The sequence below is a fragment of the Poecilia reticulata genome, linkage group LG8 (assembly GCF_000633615.1).
Source record: "Poecilia reticulata strain Guanapo linkage group LG8, Guppy_female_1.0+MT, whole genome shotgun sequence".
In the NCBI taxonomy this organism is placed as follows: Eukaryota; Metazoa; Chordata; class Actinopteri; order Cyprinodontiformes; family Poeciliidae; genus Poecilia; species Poecilia reticulata.
The window spans coordinates 9,625,720-9,639,987 of record NC_024338.1 but is presented as its reverse complement, the minus strand read 5'-3'; the positions used below and the strand labels follow the sequence as shown (position 1 = coordinate 9,639,987).

At 37.6% G+C, this 14,268-nt stretch overlaps 1 protein-coding gene across 1 annotated transcript; it reads right to left on the bottom strand.

Annotated features, from left to right (window-relative positions):
* Positions 1 to 588: 588 nt before the first annotated feature.
* Positions 589 to 10,463, bottom strand: nubp1 (nucleotide binding protein 1 (MinD homolog, E. coli)). Its single transcript, XM_008415748.1, has 10 exons — positions 10,400 to 10,463; positions 8,889 to 8,993; positions 8,668 to 8,801; positions 5,708 to 5,776; positions 5,548 to 5,580; positions 5,358 to 5,448; positions 5,106 to 5,260; positions 2,322 to 2,432; positions 1,323 to 1,509; positions 589 to 967 (listed from the first exon to the last, which is right to left on the bottom strand). The coding sequence occupies exons 1-10, from the start codon at positions 10,428 to 10,430 to the stop codon at positions 915 to 917; spliced, it is 969 nt and encodes a 322-aa protein (XP_008413970.1). The 5' UTR covers positions 10,431 to 10,463; the 3' UTR covers positions 589 to 914.
* Positions 10,464 to 14,268: the final 3,805 nt, after the last annotated feature.

The window sequence follows — 14,268 nt, the reverse complement described above, 5'->3', positions numbered from 1 at the left end:
CTGTTAAGTGGCTAATCATGCAATCATTAGTCAGTCTGCTTTAAAAAGAAGAATTAATTAGCAGATTTGCGATCTGAATAGCTCAAGCCAAATGAAATGTTTCATTTGCGTCATGGGCTTTGAAGTTTGTACTGCGTAACAACCAGCCAGAGCAACAAATTATGCAACACTGGAGGCTCTCGGCACATTTCTCTAAAATAGGGAAGAAATTTATGGAAGCAGCAACAAGTAAGTGGATATATTTAAGAAATAACTCTCTGTAAGTATTGAAAATATTTGTTCTTGTTAAAAAAACTGAAATGGTTAAACTTAGGATTTTTTTTTAAAGAATCACAAAGAACTTCAGATGCTCCTTCACAACCAGGAAACCTTTACATGAGACGCATGTAAAAACCAGTGTGAAAGGGGCCCATTTTTACACTAGTTGTGATTTAAGCAATTATTTGTGCTTAAGTCACAACTGTAATTATTTAAATCTAAATGAGTAAAAATCTAAAATATTAAAAATCAAAAAAACAAAACATGTGACCTTTTTTTTGTAAAGATTTCCATTGTCAGTATGATCATTAGGTAAAGATTCTTTTGAGATTTAGCTTTTTGGGACAAGCTTTATTTCTTCATCAAAAAGTGGGAATACATTCAGTTAGTATTCATTCAAAGTTGTTTGTCGGATTTGTTCCACCCGGTGCTTTTTACATGACATATCCGTGTTTTAATTAGAGTAAGCAGAGTTCAATGAGGTCGGATCAAATCTATACACACCAATCAAAGTTTCTGACAATAAAAAAAGGCCTGCTCTTGGGAATAGTTCAGACTGAAACTGCAGCTATAATGTCAGTGTCAGAAGCGTTCTTGTGAGTGTTTGTTCTCCAGGTCTCTACCACGCTTCTTGTGATCTGCTTCGGTCTTGGGGGTCATGTTGCGTTCTGCACGTCGGTCGCTCTGTTGGCGCAGTAGTCCTGGATACCTGGCAGAAGAAAGAGAAAACACTTCAGCTAAATCTGCTGAGGTGCACAAGTCCCAGATGATTCCATAGAATCGGTTTTATGCTGAACCTAAAGTTATTCAATTTTTATTAAACTTTTTTTTTCTTCCTCTTTACCAGACTGCTTCCCATTTTTTAAAGTGAATACTTCTTCTTTCAATAGATCTAATCAGGAATTAGACCAGCCTAACAAACAAGTCATCAAAAAAAAAGGGACTTCACTAGAAAAGGGAATGTGCCCGAGTGTACGTCAAACTTCCCCACTTCTAAATAATAATTAAAAAAAAGACACAGAATTATGAAAGAAATGTAATATGGGAAATAGAAATGAACTCACTTTGCACAATCCTACGGTAGACTTCAGCTGCAGGAGAGTCGGGGACTTCTTGGAGGAAAGATTTGCCCTCATCGCAGCTCCGTCCGATCCTCGGGTCAAGTGGCACCTGGCCTAACAGAGGTAGATTTAGGTCTGCGCACATTTTCTCTGCACCGCCGCTGGAGGGGGGAAAGATCTGCGAAGTGTTCTATAAGAGAGGAAAAGAAAAACAAAAGCATAATCTGGATCTTAAACCACAAAGCTCCTGTCCTACATTACACATTTGGTGTCCGGGCATTAATAATTATTATAAAAACCGACCGTAATATTTGCAGTGCGCCATCCATCCATCTAATCAGTCCAATATGTACCCTAATAATTGACCAAACTGTTTGAATAACTGCAGTAAGTTTGGTAGACAGTAGGTTGATTGTTCTACATAAATTAATATGTCGTCTGCATAAAATGTTAATTTGTGTCCAATACCTGTAATATTCATTCCTTTAACATCCTTATTCTGTCTTACCGATTGTGCTAATGGTTCTAAATATAATGTAAAAAGCAAGGAATCGGTTCCGACTGGCAGAAAATCTCTTAATGTAAAAACCTGAAGTTTAGCTTCTATTCAAACACACATAACAGAAATGTACAAAGAAAAGACAGAAAAAGAAGACAGAAAAATAGACATAAGTTATGACTGTTAYGTTTGCACACAGAGGAACATTTGGTTGTGAAAACTTTGCAGTGGGTCCGTCTAATCAACCTGAGCTGGGACTGAGCTACTAGTAGACTGGGACACAGAGGCCCAAAAGCTCTGTCCAGAGGTTCCACTTACAAACTTCCTCATTCCTCTTCTCGTTTATCTCAGCTGTCCTGGTCTGCGAACAAAATATTTCCTCATCGAATCTAATCTTCTTCCTGAATCCATGTTTTTAGTACACTTTTGAAAAAAATAAAATTAACCATTTCAAGTTCTTAACAGCATCGACTGCATGACAGTGGTTCGTATTTGCCAGCAACCTTGCATTTGGGACACACAAAGCCGCTCATGTTCTCCACAACCCCGATGATGGGCAGCTTGACCTTCTGACAGAACCTGATCTCTTTTCGGACATCCTGGAGGGAGACTTCCTATGATGAAAAGGAAAAAGAGACAGACACCCAATTAGGCATGAAGGGGGGAAAAAAACTGAGTTTGGGAATGGCAGTTCAGGAAATTACAGCAGTTAAAGGAATGATAAACTTTAATGTGGAAAAACGTCTGGATAACGAAAGCTACTGACTAAAAGACATTCACATCAAAGCAACAAGTTTTTCCACCATTCTTAATAAGAGTCATCCCAGTCTGGTTTTTGTCTGGTAATGGAGAGACTTAAGGAATGAGGAAGTGTTTTTGGTTTTGGTCTGATCTCACAGCTTAGGCCCAGTTAGGTATGAGGAAACAAGCACCGATCAAATGTTTCGCACCGAAAAAAAAAGAAAAAAAAAAAAAAAGAGAAACACAAACATCATCTGTGTATTTATAAGCCAGATACCTGGAAGGAAGAGAAATCTTATCTGAACAGCAGATAAGCTTGTTCAGCGATCATTTTGTGACTGGAATAAAACACAATCTGAGAACAATAATTCTCATCTCGGCAGCAGAGATCCAGTATGAGCCACTTAAACGCCTTTAATCCAGTCTGCTGCCCTGCCTGGTTTTCTTTTAGGTCCGGTTCTACTATGACCTTTTAAATAACCAAATCCACAGCAGCCCTCATCAGATCTGCTGCAAAAGGAAATGCACAGGCTGTTTCACAGTCCCTCACTCTTTGTGTGATACTTTTAAATGAATGCTGCCTGAGTTACTTCAGACAGCACCGTGACGCTGCTGACATTTACTCAAATAAGCTAAACAAGTTGTGTAAATACTTTAGGTTGCACTGTAGGAGTCTGTAGCTTTATTTGCAGCATAAAAAACAAATAAGTGATATGTATATTCAGTACACAGAGGCATATAAATCACTTTAAATGCTAATTTACACATTCAGCACATTTTATGTGTACAAACATAYTATAAGGTAAGGCAGAAGACATACAGTGCAATGGAAAAGTATGTGCACCCCGACAGATTTCTTTACTTTTTCCACTTGTACAAACATCATGACAGATAACAGAACTAAATATAAAATGCWGGTTAAAAGGACACAGCATGGCGTTTTGATCCACGTCTTTCAAAACAATAAAATTTTGTTGCAAATCTCTGTTGCTTTTGCGATTTTTTTTTTGTCAGCAGTGGTTCTCGCTCAGAAAATCTCCCACGACGGCCATTTTTGCCTGGTTTCATGTTGGGAACACAGACCATAATCTGAGACAAGTAAAGCTTACTACAGACCTCACTTGGCASTGTGCCTTTCAAATTCAATCAAAAATACTTTAGTGAGCTATAAAAGCTATWAAAAAAAAACTAAATTGTAGTGGCTCTCCTTTGCCATTTTGTTGTTTTGGTTCACATATCAAGCTCACCATCAGATAAATATTAACCAGWCGCTTGCCAACACCTCGGGAATTTAACCAAAATGTGGACATGAGTCACTGATTTAAAAGAAATATAAAACAAGGCTGGAGGGACTGGGGATAGATCCTGTTAATAATTAAACAGCTAAATTTCCCTCCACAGATGCCAATTAATGCTCTACTTTTGCTCAGCCAGTGCTAAAGAATACACAACTTCACATAAAGTGACAAACTTTCTAATCCATAAAAGGGTTGACAAGAAGCAGTTCATGTTGAGCTGCTTCAATGCTCTGCAGCCAGAACAGCACCAAAACATTTTTCTGACTGATTTGTCTAAATATGTTTTCCTTTTTTATCTTTGATTCCTTCTTGCTGAGACCAAAACTGGTTTTATTTTACTGCTTAACAGCAGTAAAAATATAAAAGCTGCTATATAAAAATTTTACATTTTTATATAGCAGCTTTTACTTGCTCACCATTTACACTATCAAATTGTAAACCACAGTATGTCTTTTTCAGCCATAAACTCCCAGTTATTGTGCTTTCATGAACAATTGTTTTTATAGATTCACTTGCTACAGATGAAGTAAATTAATAACCTTCTCTGGTGTCAAGTTAAAGTTCTCATCCTAGGTGTTGCTTTAAAATATTCTGTAGAATACGTTTCTTATTTTACAGTGCTTGAATGATTTGTTTTGTCTTTCTAAATGTATTTATTTTAAGATGAAATAGCAGTCTTTCATGTTTTGAAATCCCCCATCTGTAGTTTGAGTTACGGTGACAGAACACATAAAGAGTACCTGAACACATCAATGTAGTCGAGTTGCAAATCATTACACCGGTCTCAGTTTTTAGAAAGCAGTAAGAAAAATGACTGCTCTTCCTTATCTTTTTCACAAACTTTCCCTTTTTTGGGACTCAATAAAGCACAGAACATGCAGCATAAAACTCTTCTGGATTTCATTTTAGCTACATATTTTTAGTATTTATTTTTATTTTTTTTTTTTTACATTTTTTTATTCTTACTCTCTTCCAATACTCTTCTCTTTAAAGTTTCTACATTTTCCTGATGGCAAAACAGTGAATTTTATAATGGACTGCCGGTGTATTTAGAAAATCTGTTGTGATGACAGTAAGCAGTAAACCCAGTTAAAATTAACTTTTTATTAACTTTTTATAACCTACAATACAATGGATCCTAGACTGTAAAGCAAAGAGATAGGAAAAATGCCAGAGACTGTATACTTTTTAAAAGGAATTATATAACTCTAACAATACGCTGGAGCTCTTGTGCATGTCTTTGTGTACCTGTGGTGTGGTGATGATGACTGCTCCATCCACATTGGTGGAGCTGAGATACTGAACTATTGACAGGTGCTCATCAGAGGTGCCGGGTGGCGTATCTATGACTAGGTAATCCAGTTGTCCCCAGTCAACGTCCCGTAAAAACTGCTTGATCATTCCTGAATCGGGGCGAGAAACAAACTGGAGCGTAAGATCTGGGAAGCCGAAACAAAAACATCAACACTGAACTCGCAAATCTGCTGCAGCTCAGCACACCGTTTTTCTTTGGCCCTCTCCAGATCACAGCGTCATCAGGACTGCCGAGAAGGAAGCCGATTGACATGACCGCCAAGTTGTCTTCGACGTACTGCGACATACGTGCACGCAGAAGAACGGTAAGTAATTTGCAACACAGAAATTACCTCGTAAGAGCAATAAAACTGAAGCCTGGATTGGTGCGACTCACCACAGGAGACCAGCCAGAGCCACTCTGATGAACCTACATACATAAAAAAATAAAAATAAAAAAAGCCCCCCAGAAAAACAGATCACACACCCACTCGTTAATATAACTCAGGTGAAAGTCGAACAGGAGTCGTATTCATACATAACATGGTAAACCGTACTTGTTCTCCTTCTAGGCCCATGATCCTGGGAATGGATGGACCACAGATATCCACATCCAGTAGTGCAACCTACAAACAGTGATACAGAAGACAAAGTGAAGGAAAAGATTTACCATATGTTTAGATTTAGTGTTTGTAGTCCAAAGAGAGGGTGTCCTGCATAACCGATATTTTTTCCTCCTTGATAAAACATATTTTAGATAATTAAACAAACGGATCCTACAGATCTTGGTAACAGGCTCAGCTGTAGCCATCCACCTTCTGGAAGGTTGTTGGCTGGAGTCCAGCTCCATCCACATTCATTAGTGTCTGCATGTTGTATACGACTTAAGTGTAAAGAGTTTTGAGTCATTAGTATAACTAGTGAGCACTATATAAATAAAGTCCATTTACTTCTGCAGCTCAGCACCTGCCACAGGAGTCCCCCAAGTCTCAGTACTGGGAACTTTGCTCTTTGCCACATCCATCCATTATTTTTCCACTTTCCTCCATGCCTGCACTCAAGTTCTATATTGTCACCTCTGACAGAAATCTGACCAGTGGTCTTCCTTCTATGCAACATATTACTAGCTTTGACATTAACTGCATTTGTAAGACACCTTGAATAAAAGTGTCTACAAAATTGACAAACACAACCAAAAAACTGGGGAGATGTTTAAACTGTTAGCATTGGGTATGATGGTAAAGAGACATCTAAAGTAATCAATCGAGCAAAGAGCACAATTAGTCAATTTTAACTTTACTGGCTTTGATCAATGATGARCAGATCAACTACTAAAAGCTTTTCCTTATTTAATATTTTTACCAGAAAAATGCTCAATTCACAAACTAACAAAATGTACTCTAGTGCCCTTTTTGATGTTTTGTAAAAACCAAATAAAAACACTCGGGACATATGCTGTGATAGAGAAATAACAATAAAAATGCTATTAATTCCTTAATTACTCGTAGTATTAAAAAGTGCAACCTTTCTTTGTTTATGGTCCATAGAAAATAAACTAAATGCAACCTTAAATACAACTGTAAGTTTGTATTAAGACACCAGCCTCCACGCTCTAATACTCTGCTTTACTCTGAAATACTTCAGCTTACTCATAAAGCATGTCAACCTGTGCTTTTGTTGAGCAGAACATTTTCATATTTAAATCTATTGAAATACATTAAAACCATGCATCATTAACATTACCACCTTCAGGGTTTTTAAAGCACAACAGCAGCCAGACTCAAAAGCTATAGATTGGTGGTAGAAGTAATGGTCAGAGTTACATGATTCCGGACTCCATCTCAGCATGTCGGTGACAATGAATAGAAAGTAGAATGAGGAACTTCTTTAGAAAATACTTTTTTTTTTAATCAGATTGGAAAGACTGAGAATGAGACTGTGGATACCAGGAGTTACAAAAACACAGGTTTTTGGAACCCATGCCATACAGTTGACATGTTTTCCTCTATCTCTTATATAAGCATTTCTCCGAAATCAGGTGTTTTCTGGTAACCTGACACCAAAGAAAAGGGCGTGTATGTTGATCCCGTTGGCTTTGGCAACACTGTAATTACTAAATAGGCTGTGTATCCAGGTGCTATGTTCGTATCTCCAGAGCTTTTGGTTTTGGTTTTCCTATTTAGGTGAAGCTCTGTGTGAAATTGTCTCTTGTAAATAGGACAAGAAAGATATTATGTGCAGTGGGAAGACATGTGTCTGCGGCTCCTCAGCTTCTTAAACCAGAAACAAGGAAATCTATTTCCTCTCTTCGGTATTTGTTTCATAGAACTCAGTTTGCAGCAAAGAGGATATGCAGTTAAAAAAAACACACTTAAAGAATATTATTATTTATAAATCAGACATAAGCCAACATATGTTAAACTGCCTTTTTTTAATTGGGACAATCTTTGTTGATTGCAGCACCTCTGACCTGGCACAGGTCAAACTACAAACTAAACTGTAATGAGCCCCAAGAACAACTTCAGGTCACCTTATTTGACCTGTAAGCCTGAAATACATAAATGCTTGTTAATTAAATTGATGAATGTAATTTATATAACTAATAAAGGGACTTCTTCTGTATTTAATTAAACAAAAGTCAAAATAAATGCAAAAAGTGGTTTTTGTCTTTGATTTTTATTGCAACTTCTTTGTGGTTTTACAACAGTTTGAGTTTATTCAAACACTTACTATTTTAAATACTCATCAATTTTGATGATGATTAAAATTTAATCATCATTTAAATTTTTCTAAACATTTACATGCCTCGTTTCTTCTAGAAACCATAGAGCTAAAAATAATGCATATAGCTACACTACAGTGACCTCTAGTGGTTCTTATTAGGATTGCAAAAGTTATGCAATGACAGAATTATTGCTTTTCTCTCTTTTTTAAAGGTTTTGTTGGATCTAGTGGCCTTTATTTGAAGGTAGTTAGACAGAAAGTAGGGTAATGAGAGAGGGGAAAGACATGCATCGAGGGTCACCAGGCCGGGAATCGAGCCTGCGACCACTGCCATGAGGATTATGGCCTCAATACGTGGGTCGTGCTTTGCCCCTGTGCTACCACAGCACCCCCGTTTTTCTCCTTTTTGTGAGTTATTAGTATATTTTATACTAGACAACATCTGCTATAATACATCCCACACTTTTATCACTCCCCACTTTCTCATTAGGTTTGTTCATTAAGCTTCCAACACTGTATGTAAGCTACATCCCATGTGCCAGGATTTTTTTTTTTAGAAAATAGCAGGCAACCAAAATGATATTGCAAACTTTGTAATATTAATATTGCACACACTCATTCTGTTATTAAAGCATAATTTTCAAATACTTTAGCAGATATAGGACCAAAATAAAATCAGTTCTAAATTGTACACCTCTGTCTAATGAAACTCTTACATTCTTGTGGCAGAGGCACCCAATTTAATAAGTCTGACGTTTGTCTTTACCACATTATGCTGACAATACATCATTACCTCTTTGGTGCCGTCACTTGCGAGAGCGTGGGCCAGGTGAGCGCTGAAGGTGCTTTTCCCAACTCCTCCTTTTCCTGACAACACCAGAATCTTGTGTTTGACCACTGACAGCTTTTCACCTATTTCTGCAATAGCTGGAGAGGATGAAGGCCTGAGATTAGCCACATGAAGCTTTAGTACTACTGCAAGATGAATATATGTTGGGTTGAGGAAAGTTTTACCAGGGTCTGGGGCCTTGGTAGCTCCAGAGGCACACAGCTGCTGGTTGGGGCAGCCCTGGCATGATGCAGACTTTCCTGCTTCCTCACTTGACGTGCCTGGGCAGTCTAAAGAGAAAAAGAGTTTGCTTAGAATCTAAACATGTTTTCTATGTTGACTTAAAATCTGTGAATATAAAGTATGTTTACTTCTGAGCCCCTTAGCATCTGCATTTCTAGGTAGATGAACGATTATAGAAATATAAACTAGTAATTCTTCAGCTTTTTTCACCCCCTGTGTAATAAATAAATAATGGCTTTTATGACGTCGAAGTCCATCAGCTCAGCTGAATGAATATATGGTTATGAATGAATATATGGTTATCTTGTCACAACTCAAATGAAGATAATAGAGATATTAAAAAAAAGGCTGAGTCAGGAAGGTTTTACTTCACTGTTTAGAACAAAATGGATGCCCTTTTATGTGTGGACCTGAACCATAACTACGTTTGGGTCATTACAGAGTTTATCAGCAGGAAACAATCCATGTGGATTTGGCAGGAAACAAAGGATTAATATGAGAGAAAAGATGCCCACTGCTAAGAATAGTGTAGCATCCATGATGCTTTTGGAAAGTTTCTCTTCTAAATGCTTGCTGAGCGGCAAGCCAGGACATTTTAAATAAAAATCGGACTCTTTCACGAAGTTGAAAATAGAACATTCATGGGTTTTTCAAGAGGATTTTCGCCCAAAACATATGAAACAGCTTTTCCGACATTAAGATAGATATACTCAAACTAAAGCATGGACTTTAAAAACAAATGCTCCATTTGCTTTTGCAAGACACCCCTACAAAAAAGCTGGACTTATTTTAAGGTTTTCGTACCCATTATGAACCAGTGGTCGCAAGAAATTTGTCAGCTTCTGTTAATTTTTAGGTCTTACATCACCAGTTTCAATCAAAATACGCAATCCACATGGTTCTTTCAAAGTAAAAATAACAAACGCACTGACAGTCCAAAACCCAAGATTTTCCACTCGTATTCTGGGTGTTAACTTTCGTCACAATGTCAGTGGGGAGACATTTTCCCATCAAATACATCAAAAACGTGAATAAGCGCTAAATATAAACGACCATCCTTGGGAGATGCAGGTAGTTGTAAGAAGCGCTTGGGGGCTACATGTTTTATTATATCGCTTCAACGTTTTCCAGCAATTATATTCATAACCAACGTCCTTCTGACTGAGTTATGTTCTCGATTAATAAAAACAACAACATTCTTTTCAATGTTCCAGTTACTTCAAGTAAACTTTTTCTCCAAGGATACTGGACAGAGTCACCGCGACTGGCGCAGTATTTACAACTGTGACGTTTGTAATTCAGAGAAAACATCGAAGTAGACACACGCTGAAACTACTCTAAATATTCTCCAAACCACAAAAGTTAAAACAACACTTTAAACCGGACCACATCCAGAACCTGCCATAATATTTTAAAGAAAAAAAGATATGAAATATAATAAATTAATTCTCACGTTCTGGAGCGTTTTCAGGTACGTCTGCCATATTTGCCTGAGCGTCCTTCCGACATATTCTTCCCCTTCAAAGGTTCCGCGCTCCCTGGAACTTTTTTCCTTTTTAATTAAAAAACAAATACAGATGTTGATTCTCTGTGCACCTTTGGTCGTTTTCAAAATGTAACGATAACTCATTTTGGGGTGCCTTTGTTCCGACTTTTAACACATGTAGGTTAAAAGATATTAAATTCAGAGTAGTGTACAGTTGAACAAAGTCGACTGTGTCCAATATTTTTGCAGGATAGTTTATCTTATATGTTGTCATATATGTTGTTAGAATATGCTAATAGTATTGTTATAATACTGTGTATATAAGATAATCTTTGTAATATGCGCTAATTAACCAAATGTACTTGTTGAAGTTTGAATTATTATTATTTCTGCATAAAAAATGTGCTTAATTCGTGAATAAACTTTACACTAATAACCATTAAATATTATGTATGTTCAAACAGTATTAAGTAATACTTTTTAAAAAAAATTAATATTTTTGTCATAAGCAGATGATATGCTAACACCTATTGGGACTTTTTGTAAAACTCACAGAAACACAAAAAAAGACAACAGCTTGAACTCGTTTCATTCCATCCATCCATCCATCCATCCATCCATCCATCCATCCATCCATCCATCCATCCATCCATCCATCCATCCATCCATCCATNNNNTCCATCCATCCATCCATCCATCCATCCATCCATCCATCCATCCATCCATCCATCCATCCATCCATCCATCCATCCATCCATTTTCTAACACCCTTGTCCCGTAGTGGGGTCGGCAGAGTTGCTGGTGCCTATCTCCAGCAAACGTTCCGGGCGAGGGGCGGGGGTCACCCTGGACAGGTCGCCAGTCTGTCGCAGGGCCTCGTTTCATTCCTTTAAAACCTATTTATCACAATAAACTTAAAGTTACCACTGTGTCCGCTAGGGGATGGTATTGTTCAGACAGGCTAGAAAAAAAGTCATGCGCTCTGTACAAAACATCTGCTGTTATGTACATCTGCTCTGCTCGGTTTTGAAGACCAAGTTTGTATCACTGTACACTTTTTTTTATTGTGAATGGACCTACGTAGATGACCAGTTCCACTAAATACAATAAATAAATAAGTTGTTACTACTACTACTACCTCGCTTCCGTACTACCTCTACTATTAATAATAATAATAATAATAATAATAATAATAATAATAATAATAATAATAATAATAATAATAATAATAATAATACATTTACAAAATATAATAATATTCTATTATGTACAAAGAATCAACATCTGTATTTGTTTTTTAATAAAAAGGAAAAGAAGTTCCAGGGAGCGTGGAACCTTTGAAGGGAAAGAATATGTCGGAAGGACGCTAATAAATAAACTAATAAACTAATAAAATTGTGATAAACACAGGCTGAGCTCAATGAGTTAAGAGCCAATGATTAACAAATCCATATAAAAGCTACACCAATTATCTTAATTTCTAAAAAGGGACAAGGCAGTTAATTCGACAACATGGCTTTGATGAAGGAATAACTTAACTTTTTCACGAGTGTCTTTCAGTAACAAAAGTCCCAATTTAAACATACGGAAACATTTAGACCAATGCACTTATTTATTGTTTTTTCTGCTTCTGAGACGTGCAGTAATAGGTTTAATTGTTTGTCTGAAAATAAAAACAGAAGTTTCATGAGGGCACATCTCTGACAGATCAGCCTGTAGATCTCTGTGCCCCTGTAAGCCTACTTTGTCTGTTCTCATGTATCTGACCCTCCCCCCACCCTTCTACTGTTTGCACTGTGGAAGTCATTTAATGAGATGTTTTCTTTGTGCTGACCCACCCACCCAGATGTATTCATACTAGACATGCTACACCCATAGTGGGACATGATCTACCAGCTCGGCATATAACCTAATAAATTAGAAGTGAAGTATATTTTGAGATTTAATGGAAGCTGTTCAGATTCCTCACCATTTAGGCTTCAAATCTGTTGCACAGATTGTGATCCGGCAAATCAGAACACAAACAGGTCCAACTTCTTTAGCCAGATATTTGAAAAATTMCAACCATAATGCATTTTGGTGAACCTAATATTGTATTTTAGCACCTAAAAAAGATTCTACTCAATAAGCTGTGAGTGGAAAACTTGGCACAGAGTAGAATACGAGCTGAAGGATGCTGCCAGTAAAACGTCAGAATGAAAATGAGCTTAAAGTCCAAAATGAGTCTTTGAATCTCAGAACTGCTTTTCTAGATTGCAGAAAAACGTCTTGTGTAGAACTACTGCACAGGACTGTAGAGTGATGATTAGAAAGACAAGTACAGTTGATGCATGAAGTCAGACCTATTCTGCCTATTCAGCAAGAGCAGCACGAAACACACACGCACACACACACACACGCACGTGCGCACTGACCGACTGGTGAGAGCCTGGGCTCCAAGTTATTCAGCAAAAAAGTTAATCTATTCGGCACCAGCCAATGCCACACTCACACAAAAGCAACCAACTTCAATCCCACTGACTTCCTGTAAGAATAAGCAGATCAGCAGATGAGCTGTGTGTGCGTGTGTGTGCGTGTGCATGTACGTGTGCACGAGTGTGTGCATGTTGTGAAGAGAATCCCCCCAAATAAAGAGGAAAAAGGAAGTAGGCCCTGTATGGAAGCCGAGGGGTGTGACTTGGAGATGTAGTTTACAAGCCCTGTGCTAAAACTGAGCTCCGGCTACAAACAAAAAGTCCATTCAAGGTGACAACCTTTATTGGTTGGAAATGAACAGTGAGCTGCAAAACCTACCCCCCACCACATATCCCGCCTTAGAGAGCAGCGCTGAGTGATTCATTTCTCTGAAATCAACGTTTTTTTTTCTGCTTGGTTCTGAGTCATTGTCCGGGGTTGCACTCCCTCTGTCCTAATCTGTAGAATTACACCTCCCATGTTCTAATTTCTCAAGAAATTATCAGCTGATTAGCTCATTATGAGTCACGTCTTCCAAATGTATTTTAATCATTCAATTACACAGAACTGGCATGAACATAACTACTGTGCCTCATTATAGGAGAAACGAAAACTAGACTTGGTTTTCCTAATTTAGTACACATGTATTTTGATTGAGCCACTCTAGTTATGAAAATGCTTTCATCTAAACCATTTCATTACATGTTGCTGAATGCTTAGAGCTGTTGTCTCGCTAAAAGGTGAACCAGCTTCTTCCACATGTTCGCTACTTGGTTGGTTGCGCACTGCACACATGGGACTTCTTCTGACTTTTTTTCAAATACAGCTAAATAAGTGCGGCGCAACCTCAACAGTCGACTTATCAACACTTTCTTCCACGTGAGCTTTATACCGTTTGTTTATTTGTTTTCAGGTCTTTCACACATTTAGGCACCTGGAACGATGAGTTCTGTTTGCAGAAAATGCAAAACACCACCCACTCACGAGAATTAAATATGTGCTATGCAAAACAGCTATCACACAGTCACAATGAGCACGTTGTGCACAAGCGCAGGCATTACTAAATCTTCATGTCTCTCTTTGGAGTGTATAGATATATCTATATATAGGAATAAAGTCAAAATAACACAAAGTTTTGTTTTTTTGTGCTAATTTTGTGTCTGATCACTTAGATGAACTGAGCAACAAGAATCCTGAGGCTTTCAACTGCTTCTGTTCATGTGCATTTGCTTCCCTGCAACCACATGAAAGGGTTTTTAAGCATGTTTAAAATCATGTTACAGGGTATTAGTCAAATATAACTTCAAACTTTGACTAGGCTAAACCAGAACTTTCTTTCTTTCTTTCTCTTTTTTTTTTAAGACAATCAGAGGTGAACTTGC

What these genes read in the sequence shown, in the direction of transcription:
- nubp1 (XM_008415748.1), bottom strand. Translation starts at nt 10,430, where the DNA reads ATGGCAGACGTACCTGAAAACGCTCCAGAAC. An exon ending in TACCAAGGCCCCAGACCCTG is followed by an intron (nt 8,802 to 8,888) that starts GTAAAACTTTCC and finishes CATCCTCTCCAG; the next exon opens with CTATTGCAGAAATAGGTGAA. An exon ending in TTGTGTGTCCCAAATGCAAG is followed by an intron (nt 1,510 to 2,321) that starts GTTGCTGGCAAA and finishes CCTCTCTTATAG; the next exon opens with AACACTTCGCAGATCTTTCC.